Source organism: Thunnus thynnus, chromosome 11 (assembly GCF_963924715.1).
Source record: "Thunnus thynnus chromosome 11, fThuThy2.1, whole genome shotgun sequence".
In the NCBI taxonomy this organism is placed as follows: Eukaryota; Metazoa; Chordata; class Actinopteri; order Scombriformes; family Scombridae; genus Thunnus; species Thunnus thynnus.
The window spans coordinates 3,892,401-3,919,496 of record NC_089527.1 but is presented as its reverse complement, the minus strand read 5'-3'; the positions used below and the strand labels follow the sequence as shown (position 1 = coordinate 3,919,496).

General features: G+C 39.3%; 1 protein-coding gene across 2 annotated transcripts; it reads left to right on the top strand.

The window, feature by feature from the left end:
- The first annotated feature begins 1,173 nt into the window (after window positions 1–1,173).
- Window positions 1,174–27,096, top strand: il10rb (interleukin 10 receptor, beta). 2 transcript variants are annotated; one of them, XR_010930553.1, is made up of 9 exons: window positions 1,174–1,352; window positions 8,363–8,483; window positions 12,338–12,528; window positions 15,568–15,728; window positions 18,382–18,535; window positions 20,172–20,329; window positions 21,400–21,572; window positions 21,729–24,660; window positions 24,705–27,096. XR_010930553.1 is itself a non-coding variant. In XM_067602856.1 (8 exons), the coding sequence occupies exons 1-8, from the start codon at window positions 1,289–1,291 to the stop codon at window positions 21,958–21,960; spliced, it is 1,254 nt and encodes a 417-aa protein (XP_067458957.1). In that variant the 5' UTR covers window positions 1,174–1,288; the 3' UTR covers window positions 21,961–27,096. The 2 variants fall into 2 exon arrangements, 1 of the variants encoding a protein (XP_067458957.1); XM_067602856.1 differs by having other exon boundaries at window positions 21,729–27,096.

The following is a 27,096-nucleotide window of genomic DNA, read 5'->3' as shown; positions in this document are numbered from 1 at the left end:
GTTCTTGGAGCAGGGAAAGGAAAAAATATGCCCTCATCCATGGGTGGAGTACGGCATAAAGAATCCAATTCCAGGAAGTCAAGTCTTCAATGAATATGAGCTAATACAGAAAAAATACGCCAACGCATTGGCACACTTGTCTTCAGACATCCTGAGAGGAAGTGTGTATAACTGTGTATAAAGTACACACTTTGGTGTATTTTTATACATATAGTGATGTTAGGAATCTTCTGATGCTTTAAAAAAAATGTAATTTCTATATTGCATAGGTAACATGGAGAAAAAGTAGGGAGATGTGAGAAAATGAGAGGGAAAAGCTTTGCTGATATGCGTGATACGGGATAGTTTGTATGCATGTAGGGAAAACTAATAATGAAAGTATTCAAATCCTTTTTTAGCTTTATACATGTTGCTTGTTTAGTCACAATTTTTCAAGTGTGTCTTAAAATGACAGTCAGGAGCCCAAACAAACATTGAGACATGTTTTTCTTGCTGTAATCATTCCTCCTGTTCATACTGACCATCAGAAAATTAAGTAAACCTAAATAATATAAAAGAGAAAGAAATTTACAATAAAAAAATATGTAAAATATATTCTAATTGAGAAGAGGCTTAAATTTGAAATTGAAGAGAATGAAATGAAACGTACAAACCATCACCAGGAATATGCAAATGTCCATAGTGTAAACAGTATGTGTGTGCAATTAATAATACAAATTGCATTGATGTAAGGTGCCACGTCCAAATGAGTCAAATCAAGTAGATATCTTTCAACGTTACAGTCTTTGTAGTGCCAAAATCCCTCGTTTTGTTACTATACTTCCACTGCAGGAGGAAATGAGGAGGGGATTTGATGCTAAAAAGACTGTAAATGTGTCAGATATCCACTTGATATGACTAACTCAGACTGCTGAAGCCTCATATAAGCTTCAGATCAACTTTTAAATGCATTTTTGCACTAAATGACTGTGTGGATACACTGTAGATTTCGGCCAGTATGAACAGGAGTAATGATTACAGCAAGGAAAACCTCTTTCACTGTTCACGTGGACACCTGTTGTTTTAAGACACAGTTGAAAACAGTGGAACTGTCCTTTAAATCACGTCTTTAGACGCTTTTTTAGGGTATTATTTTGAAAGCGCAACCGGAACTGTATTTGTAGCTGGCGCTGACGTCACGTACAGCGGCGGAAAGCCGAGCCTAGTCGAGTCTGTCCGAAACGAGCCTGGACGACGAGCACATGAGAAACTGTCGGTGGAAAGGTTCACTGTCAATACCTCGAAAGAAATGTCAACCATGTCCGCTGCGTTGTGTCTCTACCTTCTCTTTGGGTGCTTCCTAATCAGCGCTGGTAAGTTGTTGTTTTTTACGCTAGCTAACATGCTAACGTCAGATTTGTGTGTTTTTGGTCCAATGACTGTGGTTTTACAAGCTAAGTTAGCCAGCTAAACGTGAATTTGTCTGGAGAACCCACTAACTGTAACTACACCTAACGTTAGCTAAGCTACAGGCCTGACGTTAACTGTCAGTTTTTCTACCGATGTTCTATCATTTTAATTTCGGTTTGTTGGTGGCGTATTAGCCTGTTGTTATATCGAAAGCAAGCGTCGTGCGCATTTATTAACTACTGTTACCGCACAGAAATATATGTTCTATTACATGTTATTACAACTCCATATTTTGACTGTAAAATCCCACATGTGTATGAATATTCGGTTGAGTGTGGTGTGAAAAACACATGCAGACGATGCTTATATTGTGGTTTTCTCAGCAGCATACTAACAAGTCAATACATAAGCTCGTAATTAGTGGTTTCCCAACATTCAAATCCCCCAAAACAGTCGCTGCCAGCAACAAGCTCGACGTGCACAAACATACAGTTGCAATGCTGGAGCCGACGTGCTGAGGGAAACAGAAAGCTCACTTTGTCACGATATTGTCAGCTGGATGAGTCAGGTTTCAAAATGAGTCAAAAGGTTTTAAATTGAACGTTTAAAGGACGGGTTGAAACATGTTTTTCTTGCTGTAATCATTCCTCCTGTTCATACTGACCATTAGATCCCTTCATAATGCACTTACAATGGAAGTGATGGGGGACAAAATCCACAGTCCTCCTTCTGTGCAAAAAAATATTTAAATGTTTATCTGAAGCTAATATGAAGCTTCAGCGTCCAAATGAGTCAAATCAAGTAGATATCTTTCAACGTTACAGTCTTTTTAGTGTCAAAGTCCCTCTTTTTGTTACTATACTTCCACCTGCAGCTCAACAGGGAAACACTGTCCGAGGAAACACAAAGAGGGAATTTGATGCTAAAAAAAAGACTGTAAATGTGTCAGATATCCACTTGATATGACTAACTCAGACTGCTGAAGCCTCATATAAGCGTTAGATCAACTTTTAAATGACTGTGTGGACACACTGTGGGTTTTGGCCTCCATCACTTCCATTAAAAAGCACATTTGAAGGACCTTTTAATATCCAGTATGAACAGGAGGAATGATTACAGCGAGGAAAACCTCACACTGGAAATACTGGGAACTTGACAAAGACAATATGTGGAGTAAAAGCCTGTTTTGAAAAATGTAATTCGCTGTGCAGGAAATTTGTTTGCATTTATTTTGCTACTCAGATACTGTCAAACTAATTCTCTCATGCATGCTTCTCAATTGTGAGGATTTTCTGTTTTTCTTTGTCTTCTTTGATTGTAAAGTGGACATTTTGGGGTTTGGGACTGTTGCTGGAGCAGTATGATGACAGCAGCTTGGGCTTTAGGGAACTGTGATTGGCATTATCTTTCTTTTCTACTGACTGACATTCAATCTAGATTAATTAAAAAAAAATAATCTAATGACTTATCAATAATGAAAATAATCTTCACTTGCAGCCCTAGTGCGGTTTAACAGGAAAAGATGTACTGTAGATATGAGCAATACACAACACACAGAAATCACATCAATCCCACTCATCTAATTATCAGATTCAAGCGCTGCACAGCAGCTCTTCTTCGGCTTCTTGTAATCATTGTCGGGGGCATTTTTACAGTTAAAAATCAGTTGTGAAGTGTATCAAATATCCCCTGAAATACCCAGAATGCAGCGTGATATAACTTTGATATCCAAGCCAAGCAAGTTATCTTACAAGGTGCAATCCCTCACGCTGCCTGCACCGAGCTCATCCTGCAGATTTTGGTTTAGAGCTGAAATGATTAGTCGATTAGTCAATTGACAGAAATTGACTTTTTTTTAAAGGAAATGTACCAAACATTACCAAGTTCAGGTGTCTCAGCTGTGAGGATTTTCTGCTTCTCATTATCTCATGTGAAAGTATATTGTGTATATTTTGGGTTTTGTGCTGTTGGTCAGACATAACAAGCAATTTGAAGATGTCACATTAGTGTTTAGGAAATTGTGATGTTTATTTGTTACTCTCTTTTGACGTTCTGTAGACCCATTAATCAATTTATAAAGAATAATTAATCAGCATCTATTTTGACAATCAACTCATTGTTTTGAGTCATTTTTTGAGAAAATTCTCTGAAGTCATTTTCTTTAATGTGAATATTTTTTTGGTTTCTTTAGTACTCTATGATAGTAAACAAAATATCTTTAGGTTGTGGACAAAACGAGACATACGAGGACGTCACCCTGGGCTTTTGAGAAACACTGATCGACATTGTTCAACATTTTGCAACATTTTATAAATCAAACGATTAACCAGCAGTCATCTGACTGTGCTCTACTTCCAAAAAAACCCCCAGTGGCTGGTTTTGCCTCCATCAGCCACTGCGTCAGTTAATAATAGTTGCTGCCCATCCTGTTGAGTTTGTTCCTCTTCTCCACCAAGAAACACATTACCGACATTTCCCACCAGATGTGCGTTAGGTCAAGTTTGGCCTTCTTGCTGCAAGAACATGGAAGTTACGATGTGGAAATAAATTTGGGGCGTTAAATTTTCTTTGGAAAATGAGTATCATGTTTTGTTAAATGAAGCCTGTTTCTGATATATGCAAATTAGGAGTGCTGTTCAGTCTCAGCAGGGCAAAGGTCAGTGACCGACGAAGTGTGCTCCTCTCTGAAACCCAATTTCTTTCTTCTCCTTAAGTTTTGGGGAAATGTGATTTTTGTTTTAAAAAAAAAAGAAATAGAGGTCATGTTTTGATGCTTGTTCCATTTCCTCTATTCGGTGTCATGTGGTATACTGTAGACATGAGCCACCAAAGGCTCCCTTCTCTTTTCTAAAGTAGAGAGCTCTTCCTGTCCTTGCAGTAAAAATTAATTAGTAGTGATGTTATGATCTGTGTTTTTAGGGAAGTGGAGGTTTGCCAGTGCCAGAAATCCCTCCCAGGATGACGCAAAAATAAACAGTTTTGAATAGACATATGCGTGCAGACAGACTCACTCACATGGTTACAGTATGTTCCCATTTGTTTTTCTACGATTCAAGGAATTCATATGCATTAAAATGCCACCAGTGCATTTACTGAAATAAGTTTTATAATCAAAGAAAATTATAATAATCAAAGGTTGTTCCCAGTTTACCTTGCTGTAATCAGTTTTTAGTAAGATTAACTGTGTCATGAAATCGAGCTTGATCGCCGCCTGATTTATCTTCTGTTGAGTCATGGTTAAGTTTCTGTTTGACCAGTGTTTCTCTGTGTGAATCATCAATCTCTCAATACTGTACCACACCTAGCTAAAAGGAGTCCAGAGTCACTCAGCGCTGTGGAATCTGTGAGGTGTTTTATCTAGACTTAGCTTTTGCCCTGTTAGGCCGTATTCGGACCGCCGCCGCAGGGCTGAGTGGAGTTGTGGTCTTTGATTTGATTCACCAGCGCTCCCTCTCTTCATTCACCCTTTAGAATTTGCTCTATTTCTGCATAAATATGACCTAAAACGTAGTCAGATTTTCATGCAAGTTAACAAAATGAGACAGAAACTTTACACTTTTTCATTTATTTATTGAGGAAAATGATCCAATGTTACATATTTGTGTGAGAACCTCTAAGATTATCAGTTTATTTGAAGGGGAAATTAGAGTCGGGTGTTTCAATCAATGGGATGACAATCAAATGTGAGTCTGGGAGGCCCTGCCTTATTTAAAGAAGAGAAATCTGGGTCTTCACTGTCAAAGTCTGAGCTTCACAACACAGGTTTGTGGAAGTGTGTCATGGCTCAAACAAAAGAGATTTCTGAGGACCTTTAGAAGAAGAGTTGTTGATGCTCACCAAGCTGGAAAGGGTTACAAAACCATTTCTGAAACGTTTGGACTCCACCAGTTGATTATCAGGCAGATTGTGTACAAATGGAAGACATCCAACAGCATTGTTACCCTCCCCAGAAGTGGTCGAACAACAACAACAGGCGTGTACTAGTCCAGGAGGCCACAAGGGACCCCAGGGTAATGTCTAGGAAATTAAAGGTCTCTCTTGCAGCGGCTACAGTTGATGTTCATGAGTCCACCATCAGGAGAACATTGAACATCGATGGTGTTCATGGCAGAGTTGCAAGGAAAAAAGCCACTTCTCTCCAAAAAGAACATTGCTGCCGTCTAAGGTTCACTCAACACTACATGGAGAAGCCAGAAGGTGATTGGAACAATGTTCTGTGGATGGATGAGACCAAAATCAAACTTTTTGGTTTGAATGAGAAGCGTTATGTTTGGTGATGAGTAGGAATGTACCATATTGGATTTTTTGCCGATATCCGATATGCTGATATGCCAATATTTCCTCATTGTGGCTGATTGCCGATACTGATATATGCACATAATTTTTTCCAGCTGGCTGAGGAGACTATTACACATGCAAGCATAGATTGTACTAAGTATGATCAAGAAAGACAATATATGAAGGAAGAATTTAGGAAGACTGGAGTTCAGGAGCTCAGCATTAAAACTTTAATGAACCTGCCAAGTAGGAGGAGCAGCAGAGTTTTCTTTGAGTTTATTAGACAGACAGGATTAATGTGGAGGATTTAATCTCTGGTCCACACTCCGGAGCAGAAGGTGGCGGTAATGCACCTAATACACTGGTTGCAGAAGAAGCAGCTGGTCTGACGGGCAGCTTGAGTGAAGTGGAGCCTGCGGAGGAAACACCAGGACTGTCAGGGTGACACAATCCATCGAGGGAAGCACAGTCAGGCGGCGGAGGAGATGGCGACATATCAGCCTCTTATAATCGGCAGAATTCACAGATGCCGATATTTCATTTTAGAGCTTTTATCGGCCGATACCGATGACGTGCCGATAATATCGTGCATCCCAGGTGATGAGCAAACAGTGCATTCCAACATAAGAACCTAAACCCGTCTGTGAAACATGGTGGTGGTAGTATCATGGTGCCTCTGGACCAGGACTGCTTGCAGTCATTGAAGGAGCTACGAGTTCTGATTTGTACCAGCAAATGTGAACTGAAGCTCAACAGGACGTGGGTCGTGCAGTAAGACAGCGACCTTAAACACACAAGTCGTTCTAGCAAAGAACGATTAGAGCAGAAGAAAAGTAATCTTTTGGATCGGCCAAGTCAAAGTCCTGACCTTTATCTGTAGTTCATGCCAAGAAGCCCACCAACATCCCTGAGTTGAGACTGTTCTGTAATGAGGAATGGGCTAAAATTTCTCCAAGCTGATGTGCAGAGCTGATAAACAGTTACTGGAAACGTTTAGTTGAAGTTATTGCTGCTTAAAGGGGGTTACACCACTTACTATAAGCAAGGGTTCACATACTTTTCCCGCATTCAACTATGTAAGATTGAATAATGAATAAGTTTGATGTTTTTGTCTCATTTGTTTAATTGGGTTCCTTTTATCCCGTTTTAGGTCATATTTATGCAGAAATAGAGAAAATTCTAAATTATTCACAAATTTTCAAGCAGCACTGTAAATGAGTCACAAAACTTGGGAGGCATTTGGTTGAACAGCTGTTCACAAAAAACATATTGGAGTGTGTTTACTCCTACTCGCAGCGTGTACTCTGTCTGTTTTGAGTCACGTGAAGAGGATGTGGATGAAACCATTAGAGTTTAATTTAGCGCGGAACGACATATATGTGATGTGAAATGCTCAGCGGCTGAGAAAACGCTGCGAGATGAACAGAGAAACAAAAGAGTTGCGCAAGAAAATGAAAACTGAATCAGTGCGGAAAATATCATGTGATCTCATCAGCCAAAATCCAGAGGAGTCGATTGAGACCTGACCAACTGAGACACACAATCACGTACAAAAACCCACACAAGTAGACCGAGAGGAGGCGAACTCCCCCCCCCAAAACCCCTCTAACCCCCCCCACCCCCTCAAATATTTCCTGTTTTTGTCATGCATGCAGTGCTGGGTCAGTCATGTGGGAGATTGAAACTTCTCATCTTTCATCTATTTTTTTTTACAGTTTTCCCCTTTTTTTTTTGAACGTACAGGTGCTGTTGGATCAGTACAGATTCTGATTCTGCACAGGTGTTTAAATCCCCCAGAGAGCTAAAATTATTCATAGTGATTCCTTCTCTTTGAATTTTTTCCTCTTTCTTGAGTTCACTTCCTCTCTTTTGTTCTGCTTTTAGTCTTCTTATGAACAGTATTAATATTAATCTGTTTATTAAGGTGTTCTTTCTGTGTTTGTTTCTTTTGGGTGTTGAGTGGCAGTCCTTAGATACACAGCAATACTTATTATTTCTAAATAACAACACAAAACAACCCCCATCCAAACAAACAAAAACAATAATGCAGCACATCATTACAGTAACACTCAGTTCAAACTCTCATTATAACAGACTAGTTATTCTTTTATTGCGTTGAAAGTGCATGAATGGTGTTTTTATTGCTCCAGTTTCCTGAATTCACAATAAAGGTTAATGTTTCACCACTAACACCTTTTAGAAACACCTGCCTGTGTGTTGCAATAGAGAACAAGACGCAGTTCCTGTTGTGATCTATATTTCACACCGCTGACTTCGCATATTGTGCAATTCCTGAAGCCACTTCTGTAATCGTGTCTGTAATAAAAAAACGTCAATCTATATGTTCCTCCACAACAATGAACTGATCCTACCAATAACTACAACAATCAGCAGTTTATTGTGATTCAATCCCACAAACACACATTCATCAGTTTTGTCTTGTTTGAGTGAACTTTGCTCAGTTATTTCAGCACCTTACTGAACCTTTTTTTAAAAATGAGTCTCATAAAAAGTCATGAATGTTGATTTTGGTTTGGTTTGTTGACAATTAGTCAAACCTAAAATAACAGCAACCTTCAACATAAGTACCTATCGGCACGCTAATGACTGTTCGCCCTAAATGTGTCTCATTAACAGGATCATATTGTGTGCATAGACTGTGTTGTCATGTGGGTTTTGTCCTTGTTTGTTTCAGCCGGAGCGGAGCCGCTTCCACCACCGAACGTCACCCTGATCACCTTGAACACCAACTACACACTGGTTTGGGACTGGGACCATGCCACTGCAGACGTCACCTTCACTGCAGAATATTTGCCGTAAGTGTCACTCACAGTTGATAAGTTGTTTGGTTTATAAAGTGCAGATCAGGATGATTTAAATGTCTTTCTTTCTCCGAGCAACAATCCAAACCAAAAATATTCAATTTATTCAAAGTCAAACTTACCGTAACTCTTAAAATAAACCTTGAAAAATCAAAAGGCCACTGGTGCACCAAAGGGATGTTGTTGTACGCAGGCAAAATGAGTCCATATTCATGTTTTCATGTAGTTTATTTAGCCATGGCAAGCAAGCAAACAAAGGACAAAGGAAAGCATGCTTCCTGCTGCTTCTTGATGTGGTTGGTAAAAAAAAAACAAAGACCCTCCCAGGTCCAGATTTATAAAAAGTACCACCATACACGTCTTTGAACTCTTTACCGCTCCAAACGTAATAATATAATTGATGATATAGTGTCGTTTTCTACTTCACATATCTGCTGAGTACCTCAACTTATCCATCTTACAATAAGATTTTCTTTATCAAATTTGTAAGATGGAATTTTATTAAGTAGCAGAATCATGGCTGTAGACTCTGACTCTTATTTTCTTTTAATTATTAAACTGTTTGGTGATTAAAAAAAAAAAAAAACATATTTGGAGCTCTGGTGGTGTCAGTTTTCTTTCAGGAGAAACAGGAGTGAAAATGAAATCTAAACCATTTACAGGAAACAACTTCAAATTCTTTACATGAAAGAGGAGAGTTATGTTCAAGCATGTAGTTCTTCATGTCACAACGAAGAAAAGTAAAAACTGCAGTGTGGACTCAGGAGCATGACGGATCATATTTGTATTTTGCAATATTGAAATTGTTGAGCTGTGATGACTGTCAGACTCTTGCGCAATGTTTCAAGCTGATCCTTTGTCACAAGGTACCATTTACTGCATACTACAATTAGCTGTAAACCATTAGGGATGTTCTTAATTATTTTATTATTATTTATTTAATTTTGGCCCATTAATCTATCAGTTAAACAGTTAAAGCTGGAGTGCAGGATTTCTGTCTCTCCCTTCTGGCAGTGAGAATAAAAGAAGGTGCTCGTCTGTAGCGAACTCTTATGTGCGCGCCGAATAACAGACCCAGAGAGAACCCGTAAAAACAGATATGTTTTGACAGTCCACCGGCCCAAAAACATGGTATTTGTCCAAGCGGCAACCTCCGGGTCTGTAAAATGAAGCCAATGTAGAAGTGCCAAAAGCTGCAGTTCCTTGAATGACCGCTTGAGGCTCCAAAAGCGAGTCAATCCCCATAGACCCCCATGTTAAAATGCCCAACTTTACAGCAGAAATAAACATGTTTACAGCCTGGTACAAAAAACAGTTTTGGTCTCTGTAGCTAATTTCCTCTTTCATGATAACTGTACGGGAGGTGAATATTTTTATAACTCACCCGTTTAAATGTTATTAAGCTGTAAAGTTCTGCATAATGAAGGACATGGCTGCTTTGAGTGACAGGTCCGCCAGCCGCTAGGTGGCTTGTTTCAGCCATTCGGCCCGCCTCTTTGCCCATTTTTGATTGGCTGCAAGTTAGGCAGCGTCACGCACTGCCAAGATGGCGACGGCCGGAGCTTCAAAACCGCTCTTCAGAAACCAACAGGTGACGTCACGCTAACTGCGTCCATATTTTTATACAGTCTATGGATTTATCCCAGTCTGCCTGATGGCCAGTACACCACTAGCTGTAACCTACCGTTGTGGCTGTAAAGCGGTGGATAAATTGTTTTGAGTGTCACACAAACTTCGAGGTTGAGGTGTGAAAATTGTGACTACGAGATTCCATTTTGTTAACCTGTCGGCTGTTTTTGATCATTAATAAGTTGGGAGCAGAGGAGGAGGTTTTCATTTCAACGCTCTCATCGCTGGAGGATTCAATGTGTGTTTTCATTTGTTAATCTGTTCATACATTAGAAAGTTTGGCTACTATTTGCTATTTACTTAAACATTTATTTAAGTTAAATATTTTTCGTGTAGGCCTATTGGTCAATTTTATTCTGTTTTACGCGTTTTACAATGTGTGAATCCTCATGTTCTGTTGTTATTTTTGCTGCTATTTGCACACGTTTGTTATATTGGTATATTTTTTTTTATGGGTCACAGACACCACTCTAAATAGTCGCCTACATTTTAATCTTGTCGTTTAACAAGCGTCAGCTAAAATGAGCATCCCTATAAATGATTAATCAAACCAATAACAGCAGTCAACGTCAGATAACCTTATCATACGTTAGCAGTTACTTAGTGTTTCTGCGGTGGTGACAATATTAAAAATATAGGCCTACATATTAGCAGTCTGAATTAAACTGAAACTCCTTCGCTCTCCGGGCAAAATATTAAGAAATATGACATATTAACAATTCCTCTCGTGTCCGCAAAAACGCATAATTCTAGAAACATAGATAGATAAAAGTCTTGTCAATTCAGCATCAATATAATCCATAAAGATAAACTGTAATTTGCGTACAAACCTTCCATTTTGAATTATTTTTGCCTGAACTCGCTCCCACCTGTTAAATAAACCACCTGTCTCAATAAAATAACGTGACGGCGAATCAACCCTGGTAACGCTGTAAATTCACCACTGTTAATTAACCAGTGTAATTAACACTGTTCATTCACCATCTATCCTCTGTGTGTGTGTGTGTGTGTGTGTGTGTGTGTGTGTGTGTGTGTGTGTGTGAGACAGTATTTGAGGAGTTTTTTTGGCCGTTGCCATAGTAACTACCCCGGGGGAGAGCCAAAAATTTCTTATAATGTTGAACATGTTTGATTTTCAACAGAGCGTCAAGACGAGAAAAAGACTGACTTCAGACAGCTTTATGACCACCTTAACGATGATTGATTTTATTTATTTATTTTATTTTTATTTTTTTTGGCGGCCCGCCCCGCCAAAATGTTACCAGTGGAAACACTGCATACAGATTCAGACCAGTTTATATCAAGTAATGAGTTCATTTCTGCACATGTTGAGTGGAAGATTACATTCCAGATATTTTATACTTCATTTAGTTGATTCTCATGAACCTCACAGATCCAAGTAGCTTTATAACATATCGACCCAAATATTAGACAACCCTGATTATAAGACGTAAAAAGCACAACATTAAATACTTGCTTGTGTGTAGCTCGTCTATCAGTCACGTACTGACTCTCTCTCCTGTCAGATTCTTGGAAGCAGTTGAGATGATTTTCTCTTGACGGTTAACTTTTTTCAGTCAGACGAGTCTGAGCTCGTCATCATCTGTGGCAGCAGAAGTTCTTGGCTGCTTGACAGGTGGTCCGGTCCCCGCTGTGTCTCTGCAGGGGAGTGTGTGTGTGTAGGATCTACAGCCAGAAATGCTTTCAACTTGTTTTTTACTCAGCAGGAATTTAAATCCATCATGGTAGAATAACAAGTTAGATGAGCCGTCGTAGGTTGAACTGGAGTTCTTTAACACTTTAAGGCCTGACCAACAAATTCACTATGAACAGACTCGCTAGCCTAGCAACAGTAAGACTACAAACAACCCATAATGCATCACTCACTGTAAGAGACAGTCTTTCCATTCTTGAAAGAAAGAATATCTGATGTTGTGAATAATAATGCTATCCTTGCTTTTTCAAATGTAGTTTACACAAAAATATAGTCTCATATTCATCTGCAGTCCCTCTGCAGGTCGCAGTTTAACAATAACAGAATAGTACAAAGCAAAAAAAACAGACAGGACACATAAAACACACATTAGTGTACACACAGCAGCACATCACAAACTCCCACAAGGTCAACTTCTATTTTTTTTAAGTTAAGGATGTCTACTTTTAGACTGTCAGCATTTCACTGTTATTAATGCCTGACATTTTTCTCTATTCCTCCCCAGGAAGTACAAGCTAAAGTACAAGAGGACGAATCTGAACTGGTACAAAGCGTGTGACAAGACGCCACACAAGTCATGTGACTTTACAGTGCTCAACCTGCACTACTTGGGCATCTTTGTGTTCCGTGTACGAGTCAACGTGAACGGGAACCACTCTGACTGGGTGCAAAAAGAATTCTGCCCTGATAAAGATGGTGAGAGAGAGAGAGTTGCGGAAAAGTTTTATTCATGAGCACATGACAGCATCTGCATCTGACCGCAGACCACCAAAAACAAGAAAAACACGCTTTGACAAAGATGATAGAAGAGCAACAGAGCATGAGTGTACAACCACAGAGTGATGGAGCTGTGAACATTGCTGGGAAGAGTAACCTTTGCATGTTTTTTAAGTTGTGCAGCTCTGAAATATGAAAACCACATTGAGTCAAGATCTTACAAAAAGCACAAATCTCCAACATGATCTCACTAAGCTCAGAAAATTACACAGGCAGGTGTAATAAGAAAATACAGTACCATATAATAGGATAACCACTGGAGTAAACATGACAAAAAAAAAAAAGGTTATAAAAATGTTATATGTCTAAACAAGTATGTTTTTAAAATGAGGTGCGGACTCAGTGAGGTTATTCCACAGCGTTGGAGCTAAAACAGTAGAAGCGGCAGGATCCTCCTTCGTCTTTATTTTAGACTGAGAACTTATAATAACATTTTTGGTGTCAGATCTCAGCGATCTTGGTGCAAAATAAGGGGTTAAAAAGTCACAAATGCAAAGCATAGTGCACCTGTTTGGGGATTTAAAAGTAATCAATAAAATCTCAAATTGAACTCTAAAATGAACGTGATGTAATGTTGGCAGGACTGGAGAAGTACATCTAGTGTTAGTCAGAAGTCTTGCTGCTGCACTCTGCACCAACTGTACAGGTAACTGTGCATCACTGAGGCAAGTAAATAATAAATTGCAGTAGTCTAGACGAGAGTGCCGATTGACATTGAGGTATTGATCAAAAACAACTCCGAAAACTCTGGCTGAATGTTAAAATTGGACATATTCTTCACATTTCCAGCTCCATATTTGTATTCTGGAGCCCTACTTGAATATCTTTGCACGATTTACAGTTTTAAAAACTCCTTATTTATCTTCTACTGGTCCTTTTATGCAGCCCCTCAGTTCAGCCTCTGTCTGAAACAGGCCGTTTTAGCTCCTGTCTCTTTAAGGCCCCGCCTCCTGATGAGCCCACTCTATTCTGATTGGTCAGCTTCAGGAAGCTTCCTACGTAAACAAACTACAGTAGCAGGATTTCACTTCTTTTTCTCCTTCTTTACTGGAAATGGAAGCCTGAATCAGACTGTGGAACAGACATTCGCTCTATAGACGTCATCTCGTCAGGAAATTTAAAAAAAAACACTGCAAATAAAGCGCAAGGCAGCTTAACCCTGGGCTTTGTCTTACAGGGAGCATTTTTACACATGTTCACTTCAAGTTTTGGAACTTTGACCATATTCAACATCTGACATTATAACATTAAGAAGCAGAATAAATCCCCTTTAAGTTAGTTGTCGGTGGTTTTACGTGATACCAATCATATCAGTATTCAGTTGCAGAGGACTTAACAAATGAGGAGAGCTTTTCCAGGAAATCATATTGTTGTCTGGAAGGTGCAGAGCTATGTGAGCTATGTTCATCTTAATAAAACATGAAACACCAGTTTTGCCAGAGATGCTGGAAAGGACTGATGAGGCCGTGTAATCCAAGTATATCCTGCATAAACAGCAGGTTATAAACAACCAGACTAACGTGTAGAGTTGCTTGTTGATTATTTTGTAGCTGCCCGGTGTGATTTGCATGTGATTTAATCTACAGTGAACGACTGTTGCAGATGTATAAACGTGTCTGTGCTGCTGCTTTTAGAAGCTGCAGGAATTTACTGAAGGAGAAACTTTGCATGCAGTATAAAGAAGCTGCGGATAACAGATTCTATGAGAATCACTTGTTCATTTAGAGATAAATCCAGACCGACGTCGTTCCTCTTATAATCGCATCAAACTGACATTTTTAATGCAGATTTAATCAGAGCTACTGATTTAAATGTTCAATTAAAATTCTTGAAATGTTTTGATAAATGCGGCCCATTTCCTCCAAGTATTTAGTTTGCCCTTGTTGACGGTGTCCTGACTGGTACCAGTTTGCTGTATTGAGCTTGAAATGAACCATGGATGGTCAACGTGCAGTTAAAAAGGCATGTGGCACTGATGGGATCCAAACATACAATATTGTTCAAATATTGTGTGCTAGTAAACAGTGGCAGAACATATTGATTAATGGGGCAGGTGCTTGCTGTGTTTGCATTGTTGTAAATTTTATTTGTGATGATTGAGACGTGTTGCAGTGAACGCAGTGCACCATCTTAAATCACCAGAAGCCTCTGACTCTTAGATGATGTGTGATCTTATTGATTAATCGTTGCAGCTCTAATCATCACAAGTACATTTTTATTTAAATATTTTAATATATAATAGTGTTATCCTTATTAAATATTATGTTTGTGCTAGTGAAGCTTTAAAAAAGAAACTCAAACATCACGTCTGTGCCAAAACAAGCTACAGGATCCAGCTGCGACGCTGCTGCGGTGTTCTCTGGAAACGTTTCAGAAGCGGAACATCTGTTCTTCAGTAGCCACATTTCTAATATAGTTCAGAGTTGTTTTTCCAACATTTTTCTCGTTTTACACACACATATATTGAATACACATTGGCATGTAATAATTTCAGTGTAGCTGCTTTGATAATCGACTCATGGTTGAAGTCATTTTTCAAACAAAAATGTCAAACAGTCCAAAGTTTCAGCTTCTTATTTGTGAAGATTAGTTTTTATGTGAGAGTAAACTGAATATCTTTGGATTTTGGACTGTTGGTTGGACAAAACTAGCAATTTGAAGATGTCACTTTGGGCTTTCGGAAAGTGCGGCGGATATTTTTCACTGTTTCCTGACAATTAATCAATAAAATAAACTTCAGAATAATCGATAATGAAATCATTAATCATTAATTGTAGGTCTAATGTCAATACAGCCGATCTCGCAGCACAGCATTTCATCAGATGATGTGGTCATAAAATAATTTTATCTGCAATGCAACAGCTTGGTAATGACTGCTGCTGTGTTAAATTTCTCACATGGACATTAAGGGTAATCTATCCAGTCTGGGATCTCATATTTCTTTCCTACTCCTTTTAGCTGCTTTGGGTCCACCAACCAAAGTGGAGCTCAAGCCTGCTGGAAGTGGCCTGGACATTTACATCTCTGACCCTCTGACCAGCACTAACCTCTCCATGAAGGAAAAGATTCCCGAGTTGTACTACGACATCGTCTACTGGAAATACACTGAGGACAAACGGGTAGGAAATGCTCCCCATTTAAGTCCAACTGCCTTTTTTTTGTCTACGGAAACCAAAAGGGTGAAATTTATATTTTAAATGCTTTGATTTCATGATGGCACCTCCTAGTTCGATCATCATTATTTCAACACAGGAAATCAGATCTTTGCATACAGCTGTAACGTGACGTTTTACCACAGGCAGAGCAGACGGTCGCACTGAGCCTGATTGCATCCTGTTACACAACACAAGAGCCACAGACTGTGAACAACAACCCGCATTAGCTTTCCTGCTAAAATCTCCTTCTTATCTAACTTACAAACATGAACACATGTCTTGTCCTGCAGCTTAGCTTGTTGAATGAGCCACCAAACAAACATTCACTGGGGAAAAGTGCACAAGACTTCAACTTGTGTCCTTGAATAGCCTTTTAATATATTCCCCTACGGCTGTTTGTATTAGAAGCCTTTTTGTTATGTATTGCATTTCCTCTCATACAGGTGCTTTGTGTAAAAACAGTGAGACGGATCCTCACAGACACGTTACAGCACGAGAAAGTACCCTACAAGTTTCTCATGTTCACACTTTCCAATTTCTCCAAGGTCCCAGCAGAAAAACCAGTGTGAATCACAGTGAAACCGAGTCCTACACTCACTAGTAGCCTTGTTAGAGCACCTGGTTTCTGTTATGTATGTTCAGCAGGGCGTATTGGTTTTGACATGTGCCCTGCAGAGGTGTTTCCTGTCAATGCTACAAGAGGGATGAATGTCATGTAAAAAAAGGTGCACGAGCTCCTCTCGGGTGCCTCGACTTCCTGCCAGTTGCTTTTATCTGAAGCAGTGAGCAGGTTAGTCACAAAACCTGTTAGACGAGGAACATCGTCCCAAAATAACCCACAGCTGACGCAGGTGTGACGATTATGTCAAATGACTTGGATGAATGCCCCGACATAAACAAAACATTATAAACATTGTCGTTACTGTAAAATAACAAGCCTGGAAGATTAGTATCATGCCAGTGTTTTAAAACAACATGTGCTGTAGGGTGACAAGTTTGAATATACAGTACGTTACAAAAAGAAGATTTAAATTTCTCAGCTGCAGACAGCAGATCGAGTCTTTGACTGTAGACCTTTGAGCCTCATCGTCTGTTTGTTGATCGTATTTGCTTTAAGGTCTTTTCAAAAGGCTTTAAAATCACATCACAGATATCTGAATGAGGATCAAAGGGAAAAACAAAGTCCTGTTTACATACTCTCACCGCCTCATGCCTGCAGTAGTTCGCAAAATTCATAAATGATTTAATTGTGTCTAAAATATAACTTATCTGCTGTTAATGTGCTTCACAGCATTAATCTCAGCAAACTGCCAACAGTCAGATAGATGAGGGAGGCAGATAATGGCAACAGGCCCGTCTGTCCAGACATTTGTGGTTTTCCTGATGCACCACAGTGACTCTAATGGACGTCTAAGTAGACGTGAATTCAATTTGTGTTGGGAAACCCCAGCAAGCCCAGGACATTTACTGCCTGTTCAGTATATGGTGTGGTGGGAGGAAAATGGTTAGTCATTAAATTGATTGAAATGCTGCACTGTAGAGCCTGGCTGTCTAACGGCATTTTCAAACCTATCATGTGTTTGTTCTGGTCCGAATCAGTGGATGAGTCGGACCGGGAACAAAATTTAATTACACATTTCTATCACGTCACTAACTAGTCGCCACAGTTAGAAAGGTTGTAGGAGCTTGTTGTCTTATTTAAAATGATCTGATACAAAAAGAGAATAGAATAAACAGTGGGAAACAGGGTTTTAAGGATGAGTGGACTCAGAAATATATGAGACTATTGAGCCTCATTTTGAATTAAACGCCTCTTGACACCAAACTTGTCAATTTTGAACAAAACTATCCCAAAAAGAACCCCAAAACTGAATCGTCGTGATGTCAAGAGTCCAGCAGAATAAATGTAAAATCAAACATTGTCAACAATGAATACAGTTAAGAACTCACTAGTGAACACTTACACCAGTGTCTTCATCTGGCCTTCACACCTTTTCATGCCCAAGTTTAAAGACACAGTTACACGACAAAGGTGTCACTTCTCCCATTAATACAGAAATGTTATTCATGTCTGGAGCTCTAGCGCTGAAATATCATCATGTAATGAAGCCTTTGATGCAGTGGAAATTTGTTTAGTGGACCTCTGAGACTCCTCTAAAGGGTGTCGGTGTGGTCGTTATGGTCCCAAACGAATCGCACCAAGGATGAAATCCAACCAGTCTGATTCAAACTGGACTAAACAGAGCAGGTCTGAAAACACCCTTAAACAGCAGGCTGAGGGATACAAAACACAGTAAAGAAAGGATCAAATTTTAGCCGATATGATCCATTAAAATATGCACAGAACGGCTGATACTGATTCTCAGGTTCCGCTTGGAGCATCTCTAATTATAATCATGATGTAGAAAGCGAAACGATCATCATTCATCAGTTCGTTCAACCACTTTAAATATTCATGAACACTGAGCAGTAGTTATCTTTGTGATTGAATAATGTCTTTATTTATTCATTCTGACATTTGATTCTGTCAGAGATCAAAACTTCAGTGTGCTGGCTCATGAATTAATGCAATGAGTTAGCCCTAAAGTTTAAATGACCTCTCTCATCTGTCTTTCAGGCCTCAAGAAACCACACATTGAACAGCACTATGAACGTGGTGACGCTGTCAGACCTGTTGGCTTGGACGTCGTACTGTGTGACCATCCAGTCACGCCACGACTACTACAATAAGAGAAGCGTCTTCACCACTCCCCAGTGCATGCAGACCGAAGGTAACACGTTTTTAAAATCGACAGATTTGACATTTGACTGGAAATGATCACAGACTCTGTCTTCTGGGAAATTGTGGTGGAAAGAAAACAAAGAATCCGTCACACTGTCCATCACTTTTTTTAACAACGTTTTAGTCAAATATTATAGAAAGTAGGTTCTCACCACACAGCAATATCCTCTAGGGACATAAGACTGTTTTCATTATTGATTATTTTGTCCATTAATCCACTGGTCAGGCCGGTACAGGAGAGATGTGTTCTCTCTTCTTTCTACCAGTCTGGAGAGAACAGCAATAGTCAAGATGAGAAGAAAAAAAGCTGATTTATGGTCTTTAAATCCTAGTCATACGGAAATTATTTTAATTTTGAAAGTCATCTGAGATAGAAGAAGCTGGCACAGACAACAGAGTTCATTTGATTACCAATACGTGTTAGTTTACATACAGTGTTAGATGCCAAAGAGTGTTCATTGTGTAGCTGGAGAAGTCTTCAGGACCGAAGATCAGGACCTCAGTTTGATCCTGGTTTAGCTTTAGGAAGCTTTTTTTTCATCCAGGGAGTTAAAACAGCGAGGATCACCGGGTTTCAGCGGGAGGTACAGCAGGGTATCGTCTGCATAACGATGGCAGAGGGAGACATCAAACTGGTTCACTGAAATAAGACATCCGTCCTCTTTCTCACATACTTCAGAGCGCTCTGTGCTCCTCTGGTTCAGCATCACTGACGATGTAAAACTTGAGATCTTGTCAGGACGTTGTGAGGCTCCTTACACGCCACAGGGGAGAAAATATGCTATTGTTTGACGGCACTTGACATCGATTCTCATTCCAGACGCTCCATGTCTGTCGAGTCAGACGGTCAACCGGATGATGTTGTGTTGTCTGACCCAGTAACGATGAGACACAAACATTGTGGAGTCCAACAAAGCAAAGATTTGTTTTCTGTTAGTCATCCTCAGCAGGAATCTGGCCAGTCTGTTTGAACTACTGTTGATCCCAGTTTCAGCTCCTGGACAGCAGCCATGACACACTTTGGCACAGAATATCAGAAAATAATTAAGCCGAGCCGCTAAAGGAATTTCATTTTTTGTAACATTAACTGTGAAACTACATCTGTTGTACTAGTTTGTACAACATGTCTCTGACACAGTCTCTGCTGGAAGACATTCACAGTGTTGCACTCGGTTGTTCACATGAAAGGTGACAGAAATAGTTGTGTAAAAAAAAATTAATGAATTAACGATTCAGTGTGATAGAGAAGGAAGTTCACACCCTACGCGGCTCCTTTCTAACCTCCGCACAGCTGTTCAATCACAGCGTAAAGTGGGTGTGAATGTCAGATCAGTTGTTTGAGAAAGTTACAGAAATCGTCGTACACAGCCTGAATCCCCAAATATGAACTAACATTTGTTTCATCAGCGTTAAAAACTAAAATGCCAGAAGAGTGAAGTGTATTAGATTGTACGTGTCACAGATAACAAAGAACAATGCAGGGAGCTGTAACCTCCAACATTTATGTCTCTTATGTTTGCATATGACCACCTGAGGGTATGTACATTAAGAGATAACAACGGAAGAGATAACAACTATAGCAACTATATTTAACTCTGTGTGTGTGTGTGTGTGTATGTAAACAGGTCCTGTCCCGTGGTGGACGATCGTCCGGTACTTCCTGGGCTCTCTGATGATCTGCTTCCTGATTGTGCTGCTCATAGTGTACGTCTTCTTTCGGTGCTTCAAGACCGTCAAGTCAACATTTTTCCCCTCCGGCCAGCTGCCAAAACACTTTGAGGAGGTTCGCGCACACACACACACACACACACACACACAAAACTGTACAGCGGTAGAAGAAGTTCTGACATTCTTTACTTGACTAAAAAGTATCAATAAATAAATAAATGCGTAACGCTATAGAAGGATTGTCAGCAAATGAGTAGAAAAACTGTCCTTGTAACTTATTTTGTTGTATTGTTAGATTAATAATACTGAAGCATCAGTGTTTAAGCAGCATGTTACCATTTAGGCCAGTGGTTCCCAACCTAGGGGTCGGGCCCCTCCAAAGGGTCAGCAGATAAATCTGAGGGGTGGTGAGATGATTAATGGGAGAGGAAAGAAGAAAAAACAAAGTTCTGATACACAAATCTGTTTTCAGTTTTTGGACTTTTTCTCTAATCTTTGATTTTTGCTGAAATATTGGATCATTTGAACATTTATTGAAATGAAAGCATGTGAGAAGTTTAGAGGGAAAAATCACTATTTGGTGGAGCTGTTAACAACTCATAGACATGTGAAATGTGACCCCGACTACACACTGCTTTTTGTAAGACGTCAAAAGCCAAAAAGGTTGAAAACACTGGTTTCATCTTAACTATGTCTTGTGTCTGTCATGTTTTTTATGTCAAATCTTAACTCTGGAAAAAGTAGCAAGTAACTCAGCCATCAAATAAATGTAGTGAAGTAAAAAGTACAATAATTCCCTCTGAACTGTTGAGGAGTGAAGGTATGAAGTAGCATCAAATGTTAATACTTAACTCACAGTAGTACTTAAGTAAATGGACTTAGTTACTTTCCACCACTGCAACTGTTCTTGTTTCACTGTTTGCAGACAGATATTTACAATTCTGATATTTAATATATTAAATATATGATATTTTTGGTTTTATTGTCATAGTTTTGTCACAGTTGAATTAAAAGAAGCACAGAAATGTTTTTTGTTGCTGGTGAGACTGTCCACACCGTTGTTTACAAGTGACCAAATCATTTGTTCAGCATCAGAAATCGTAATTATTTATCCCTCTGAAGCTGATATATTCAATTCCACCAGAACAATCATCAGAGTCTCATCTCAGTCTCTCTTCTCTCCAGTATTTTTGTGACTCTCCGGCGTCGGACATCCCTCGCCTTCTCTCCCCGGATAAAGAAGCCGAGATATTGTGTCATAAGGTGACCATCTGTCCAGAGCCGGCGTTCCTGGAGATCCACGACCCTCCGCCTGAGGCCCTGCAGGAGCTTGCACAGGGCTTGGAACCAGACAGCAGGTTAGTTCATGTGTGATGTTTATGTTTACATAGCACAAGCGCATTTAAAAGGCAATAAATCATTACATTTTTAAAGGTTTTCTTATATTTATATGACTCCACCTGAATATCAAGTGTCCTCATGTGACTGTAATATTTTCCCGCTGATGTTTCCAGTGGCAGACACAGTCGTCAGGGCAGCAGCGGCAGCAGAGACTCTGGAGTTTACTCCACAGAGGGCGGCTCCGGCCTGCCGCAGACCAGCAGCGGTCAGTCCTCCACGGGGGCCGAAGACTCCTGGCAGGCCCCCATCAAACAGCAGGAGCAGGTGAAGATGCAGGACATGGCTCCAGAGCTCAAGAGTCAACGTCTGATGGCAGACGAGGGCGTTGTAGACGTGTGTGTCTGAAGGCACGCAAGCAGAAAAGACTTCTAGGTTTTGAAGCGGGGGATTGTGAGGTTTGTGGGAAAATGTGCAGCGTGCCTTTTTTTCCCTTCTGTCACTGTTAAGAGAGGAAGGCATCATGTCTGCTATAAAAAAAAATTACTAGAATGGAAAAAGGACCACTAGAAAACAAAAAAACAACAACTGTGACGGCACTCAGTGTCTCCAGGAAGCAGGAAGTTCTGTTAGTGCTGATTTACATGTGTTCTAAATTCCTCTCGTATTGTCTCCACGGTCTTAACCCTGCATTCATACCATGAGTGCTCTAATCTAACTGAATCTTATCTGTGTAGCAGTCTGAATTAATAATGGTTTTAAGGGTCAAATCATCTTTTTTTTATATTTTTTTTTACTGCTTATTGCTAAAATGAGCTAACACTGGTAGCTTACTGGTGCTAACTAGGTAGCGTTGTTTGAACATAAGCAGAAGTAAAACAAACTGACTGACTGAGGTTGACATTGACACCAACAATGGATGCGGTTGTTCTGAAAGCTCTAGTTGTAGTTCTAGAGAAGCGGGAAGCTTTGAATGGAGTCGACCTCCCACAGAAGACTGTGGTTACCTCTCACAAAACACCAGGACCTTAGGAGGAAACAGGGGAGCACTCACAGCATACCTGAACACTTCCACTACGGGAACTACCTGTTACCTTGAACTTCCCAAAACCTGAACCGTCGCGCAGTCGTAGATCAAACACGGTCGGTCCGGTCGGGAAGGCTCCGATGAGTTCTTAACAAGATCTTGATTTAGTAGCACATTCACAATACATGTCTCAGAATTTATGGAAGATTTAAAATGCCAAAATAAAAACAAATCAAACCATGAAATAAAGTGGAATGCATATACGATACACATTGTTATATGTATTTTCCTTTATATGTATGCATTTACTGTGTCATTAATAAATTAAAGCCGTATTTTAAAAGGATTATTGTTTACAATTATGTGAGGTGTGTTACCTTGTACTGTCTGTTTTCATGACAGACTTCTTCTGTAAATGGTAGACACACCGTTCATGCCAAAATTAAACTGATTAACAATCACTTATCAATGAAATTAACTAACCTTTTCTCATTTAATCCTGACACTGTGAATGCATACTTTAAAAAGGTTGTACATAGGGGGGGGGGACCCAAAAGTTACTGGAACTGTTTAAAAAAAAACAAAAAAACCTGTCATTATAAATCTTTCAGTAATGTCTTTCTATTCCTCACTTGTAACACTTGTCTCAGTGCTTCTCCCCTTCCTGTAGCCATCTTATGTCACCATGTTCAGAGCTTCCTGTGTTTCTTCCATGGTGGTGAATCTCTCTCCTTTCATAACCAATATTAGTTTTGCTAAGCTGTTGCTATACGCTACCTAGCAGCAGATCCTCTTAATTACACCCTACTCCTGGGTTATCAGTGGTTTCAGGGAATCTTTGGGTCCCCCCCCCCCTTTGTATAACAATATGTGTGTCGTATTTGACTTTACTTCATTGTTTGATTTGTTTTAATTAAGTCATTTTAAATCTTCCATACAAAGCATGTGCAGGACAGAAGAAACCAAAGCAGAACTGGGGACACCAGCTGTATATTAACACAAATACTGACCCAGTATAATTCGGACCTGACTCTGGTTCTGTGTCGGCTCCCCTTTAACCAAACTGCAGGTCACATGACAATCTGTTTGACCCACAATCATTTAGTGCCAGAAATAACTCTGAGACAATGACTAAAATTTTAAAAAAAGACATCAAGATATTTCTGTTCCGATCAGGAAGCATCAAGGACACCTGATACAGGAAGTGAAATACTTTTTCTCCCTCTGTGTTGAGCTGACTGGACTCCTCAGCCATGGTTAAACAGATCATTGGCTGCCGGCCAGAAAGCAGTGAAAGGTTGCGGTGTTAAAGTTGTCGACATCGCGTCTTTGTCTACAGGAAACTATCACACGTGGTCGGACCTGCTGAGACAATGGCTTGTTGTGTGAATCCACAGCAGATACTTTACTGTATTAAGATTCTTATCTGTGTGGCATGGAAACCATATAAAAGGTGCTTTCAATGTAAAGATCTTTCTTTTAAATACATTTTGCAGCCTTTTTTTTCTAAAGTCCCACTTCATGTTCAAAGACACACGAGGGCTTTTTGCACACTTGCGAGGTGCAACACCTTTCACCGCTGTGGTTTTAAAGAGTACTGACACGGACGACATTCTCACAAGTTAAAAAAAAAAGAAGATTTAAGAGTGAACACAGGGTATCTGCAGGAATTCAGTTTCCTTTAAAAAAAAAAGGCCTTAGGAGCTACTAAAAAAATATTTAAAATATTTTCTCTTGCGTGCAATCAGCTGTATGTTAGTTCTAAAATGTTTTGTATCCGATTGCGAGCTGTCAGGAGGCGTCGAGTAAAAGTATCATTATAGTCTCATAATGAGTGTTTTTAGGATGAACTTAAATGAATTAATGTTTTTTTTAATTGGTTAATCCATCCATCCATTTTCTGCCACTTATCCAGATATCCCAGCTGCATTGATTTAATTATATTGTTAGGAATTATTGTTCTATACTGCTGGAAAGTACTGAAAAAAAATGTGATATAATTATAATTAATTCTAGGCCAGACCGTCCCTGCTGGTTTTCCATCATTCTTTCATACTTTAGCCGATATGATCGTGAAACCGGTATTAAATTATATTCTGCGTGGTCTTAAAAAGGCCTTGAAAAGTCTTTAAAGTTTCCCTCCAGTCAAAAACATGTTTTTCTTTCAGCTGGATGTTTGTTTTTACTTTCATGTGCCGAAGGAGGAAAAGTTTCTCTGAGCTCTCCTTAAATCTCAGCTTAACATGATCTGTGACATCACAACTAGTCTGGAGCCAATCAGGTTCCAGTATACTTAGTGTGTAACTTAGTGTGATGTGGAAACTTGAAGTCTCCAGTGCAGAAAAAAAGCAAAATATTTACATATTCAAAGATGTAGGATTTTTCAATGAGAGAGAATTTCTTACTAGCTAATTAAACTTTTTTTCAGTAACAAATTATTAGTATTTACATAATGTCTGAAAACATGTCTGGAGAAGATCTTTAAATGTAACGTAGCAGAAAGCGTGACATCCTGCCAGTGTGTTATTTCCATGTTTCTATGTCCCCTTTAAACTGGCCTCCACCATCCGAGCGCCGGTCAGAACGATCAGTACACGTTCCCTCCATACATGTGAATGTTTCTTCATGTAAATACTGTATATACACAATATACTGTATGTCATCAGCTATTTCAGGCAGTGCTGGTCGTTGCCAGTTAAGCGTAAAACCTACTGACAGACATATTTCTATCGTTCAACATTTTGCTGAAAAAAATGTGTCGATTAGAAGAACTTGAACGGAGAAATTTACTGTAATCAGGGTCGTCTGACCTGAACACATTTCTGTTGACATCCAAGACAGCTAGCGTAGCACCTCACGTTATAGCTGTTATGTAATATTCTGATAGTAAAGTACTAGCTTGGTATTCACAGTTGATATATCTAGGTAATATTACAGAGAAATGTTTGTAACAGGGTAATAAGTCAAAAATAAAGAGCAACCCCCCCCCAATCAAGCGTGAAAAACGTAGAGCCAGTGTTTGGTTTGTCCATTCTGGGCTACTGTAGAAACATGGCGGCCTCTGTAGAAGAGGACTCGCTCCCTCTGTAGATATAAAGCTCATTCTAAGCTAACAAAAACACAACAATTCTTATTTTCAAGTGATTATACACCAATTACTTAAGAATATTATATTCCATTTCTGCAAAGTCTGTCCTGCCAGACGCAGATAAATTCTACACACTGCGCCTTTAAGGCTCATCATGATGTGAACGCAGCCTTTTTAGTTTCTGTGCAATAACCGTGAATCAGGGCTGGAAAATGCAAAACTACTTGTTTCTACTTTCATTTCATGGTAATATCAGATTAAAGCAAACATCAAATGATTACCTGAAAACACTGGTGGAAGTTTCTGTGTAGGTGCTGCGTCTGTGCATCATTATTACCTTTTCACTCTGTTACAAACACGTCTTTAATACTAGATATACTCATTGTTATTCCGAGCTATGACCTGTTATTACTATAGTAATTCCCGTTATCAGAATATTACCTTATTGTTACTGAGCTGGTGAAGTGCTACTGAAATGTCCCCGCTTTAAACATTTTCCATCCACTTTCATGCTTCTTCTGAAAACTTCTGTCTGAAACAAAAAAAGAAAAGAACGAGTTAGGGATGAGTGTTTCTTTCTTTTTATTTTTCTATTTCTCATTTAATCATTGTAAACTGTCAATATGAACTCATTCAAATAGAAAAAAATACTAGTAGTCGCTGTTATTAAGTGTGTGTTTCTGTCTTTATTCTTCCATTTATGATTCTTATAGAATCTTGATACATTATATTACTTTTGTTTTTATGATTTATTTTATTTGTATCAAAGATGTTTTTCATTGGAGTTGTGTTATTTCCACCCCCAGGACATTTGTTTTATTCCTATAACAGAACTTGTATTGGTTATTCTTGTATATTTATCTAGATTATTCACATTTATTCTGTCTGCATTATATTCAACAACAACAAAAAAAAAAAAACAACAGAAGCTTTAAGCCTTTTTGTGAGTAGAAGCAGCAGGCGGAGGCGTGTCTCTGCTCTGTGTAGAGTTTATTAAACCAGTCTCATCTGCTTTATGACAACAAATACAAAAACGCCTTTTTTCCTGAAGCTGCAACGCCGGGATGTACGAGTGTTGAGGCAGCAAGCGTGGCACAAAAAAAAGAAACGAACGACGTAAAATCCCAACTAAATAAATATGAATTTGAGGCATAAAAATCATAAAAATTTATGAGACTTCAAATCCGTCGACCGTGTGATCTGAAGCTAAACAGCTGCTGCCTCAACATCTCGCCCGTCACTGTTTGTTGCCTTGTCTGTTGAAACTGTATATAAGCGTATTGTGAAACGCTGTGTGTACTGGTGAGGTGAGTGTGCACAAAGCAGTGGTGATGTCAAGTGTACGTCTCACATCCAGCAACTACTTCATCTACAGCAGCCGTGTTAATGGACAATCATTCAAAATAAAGAAATAACCTCCAATGCTGAA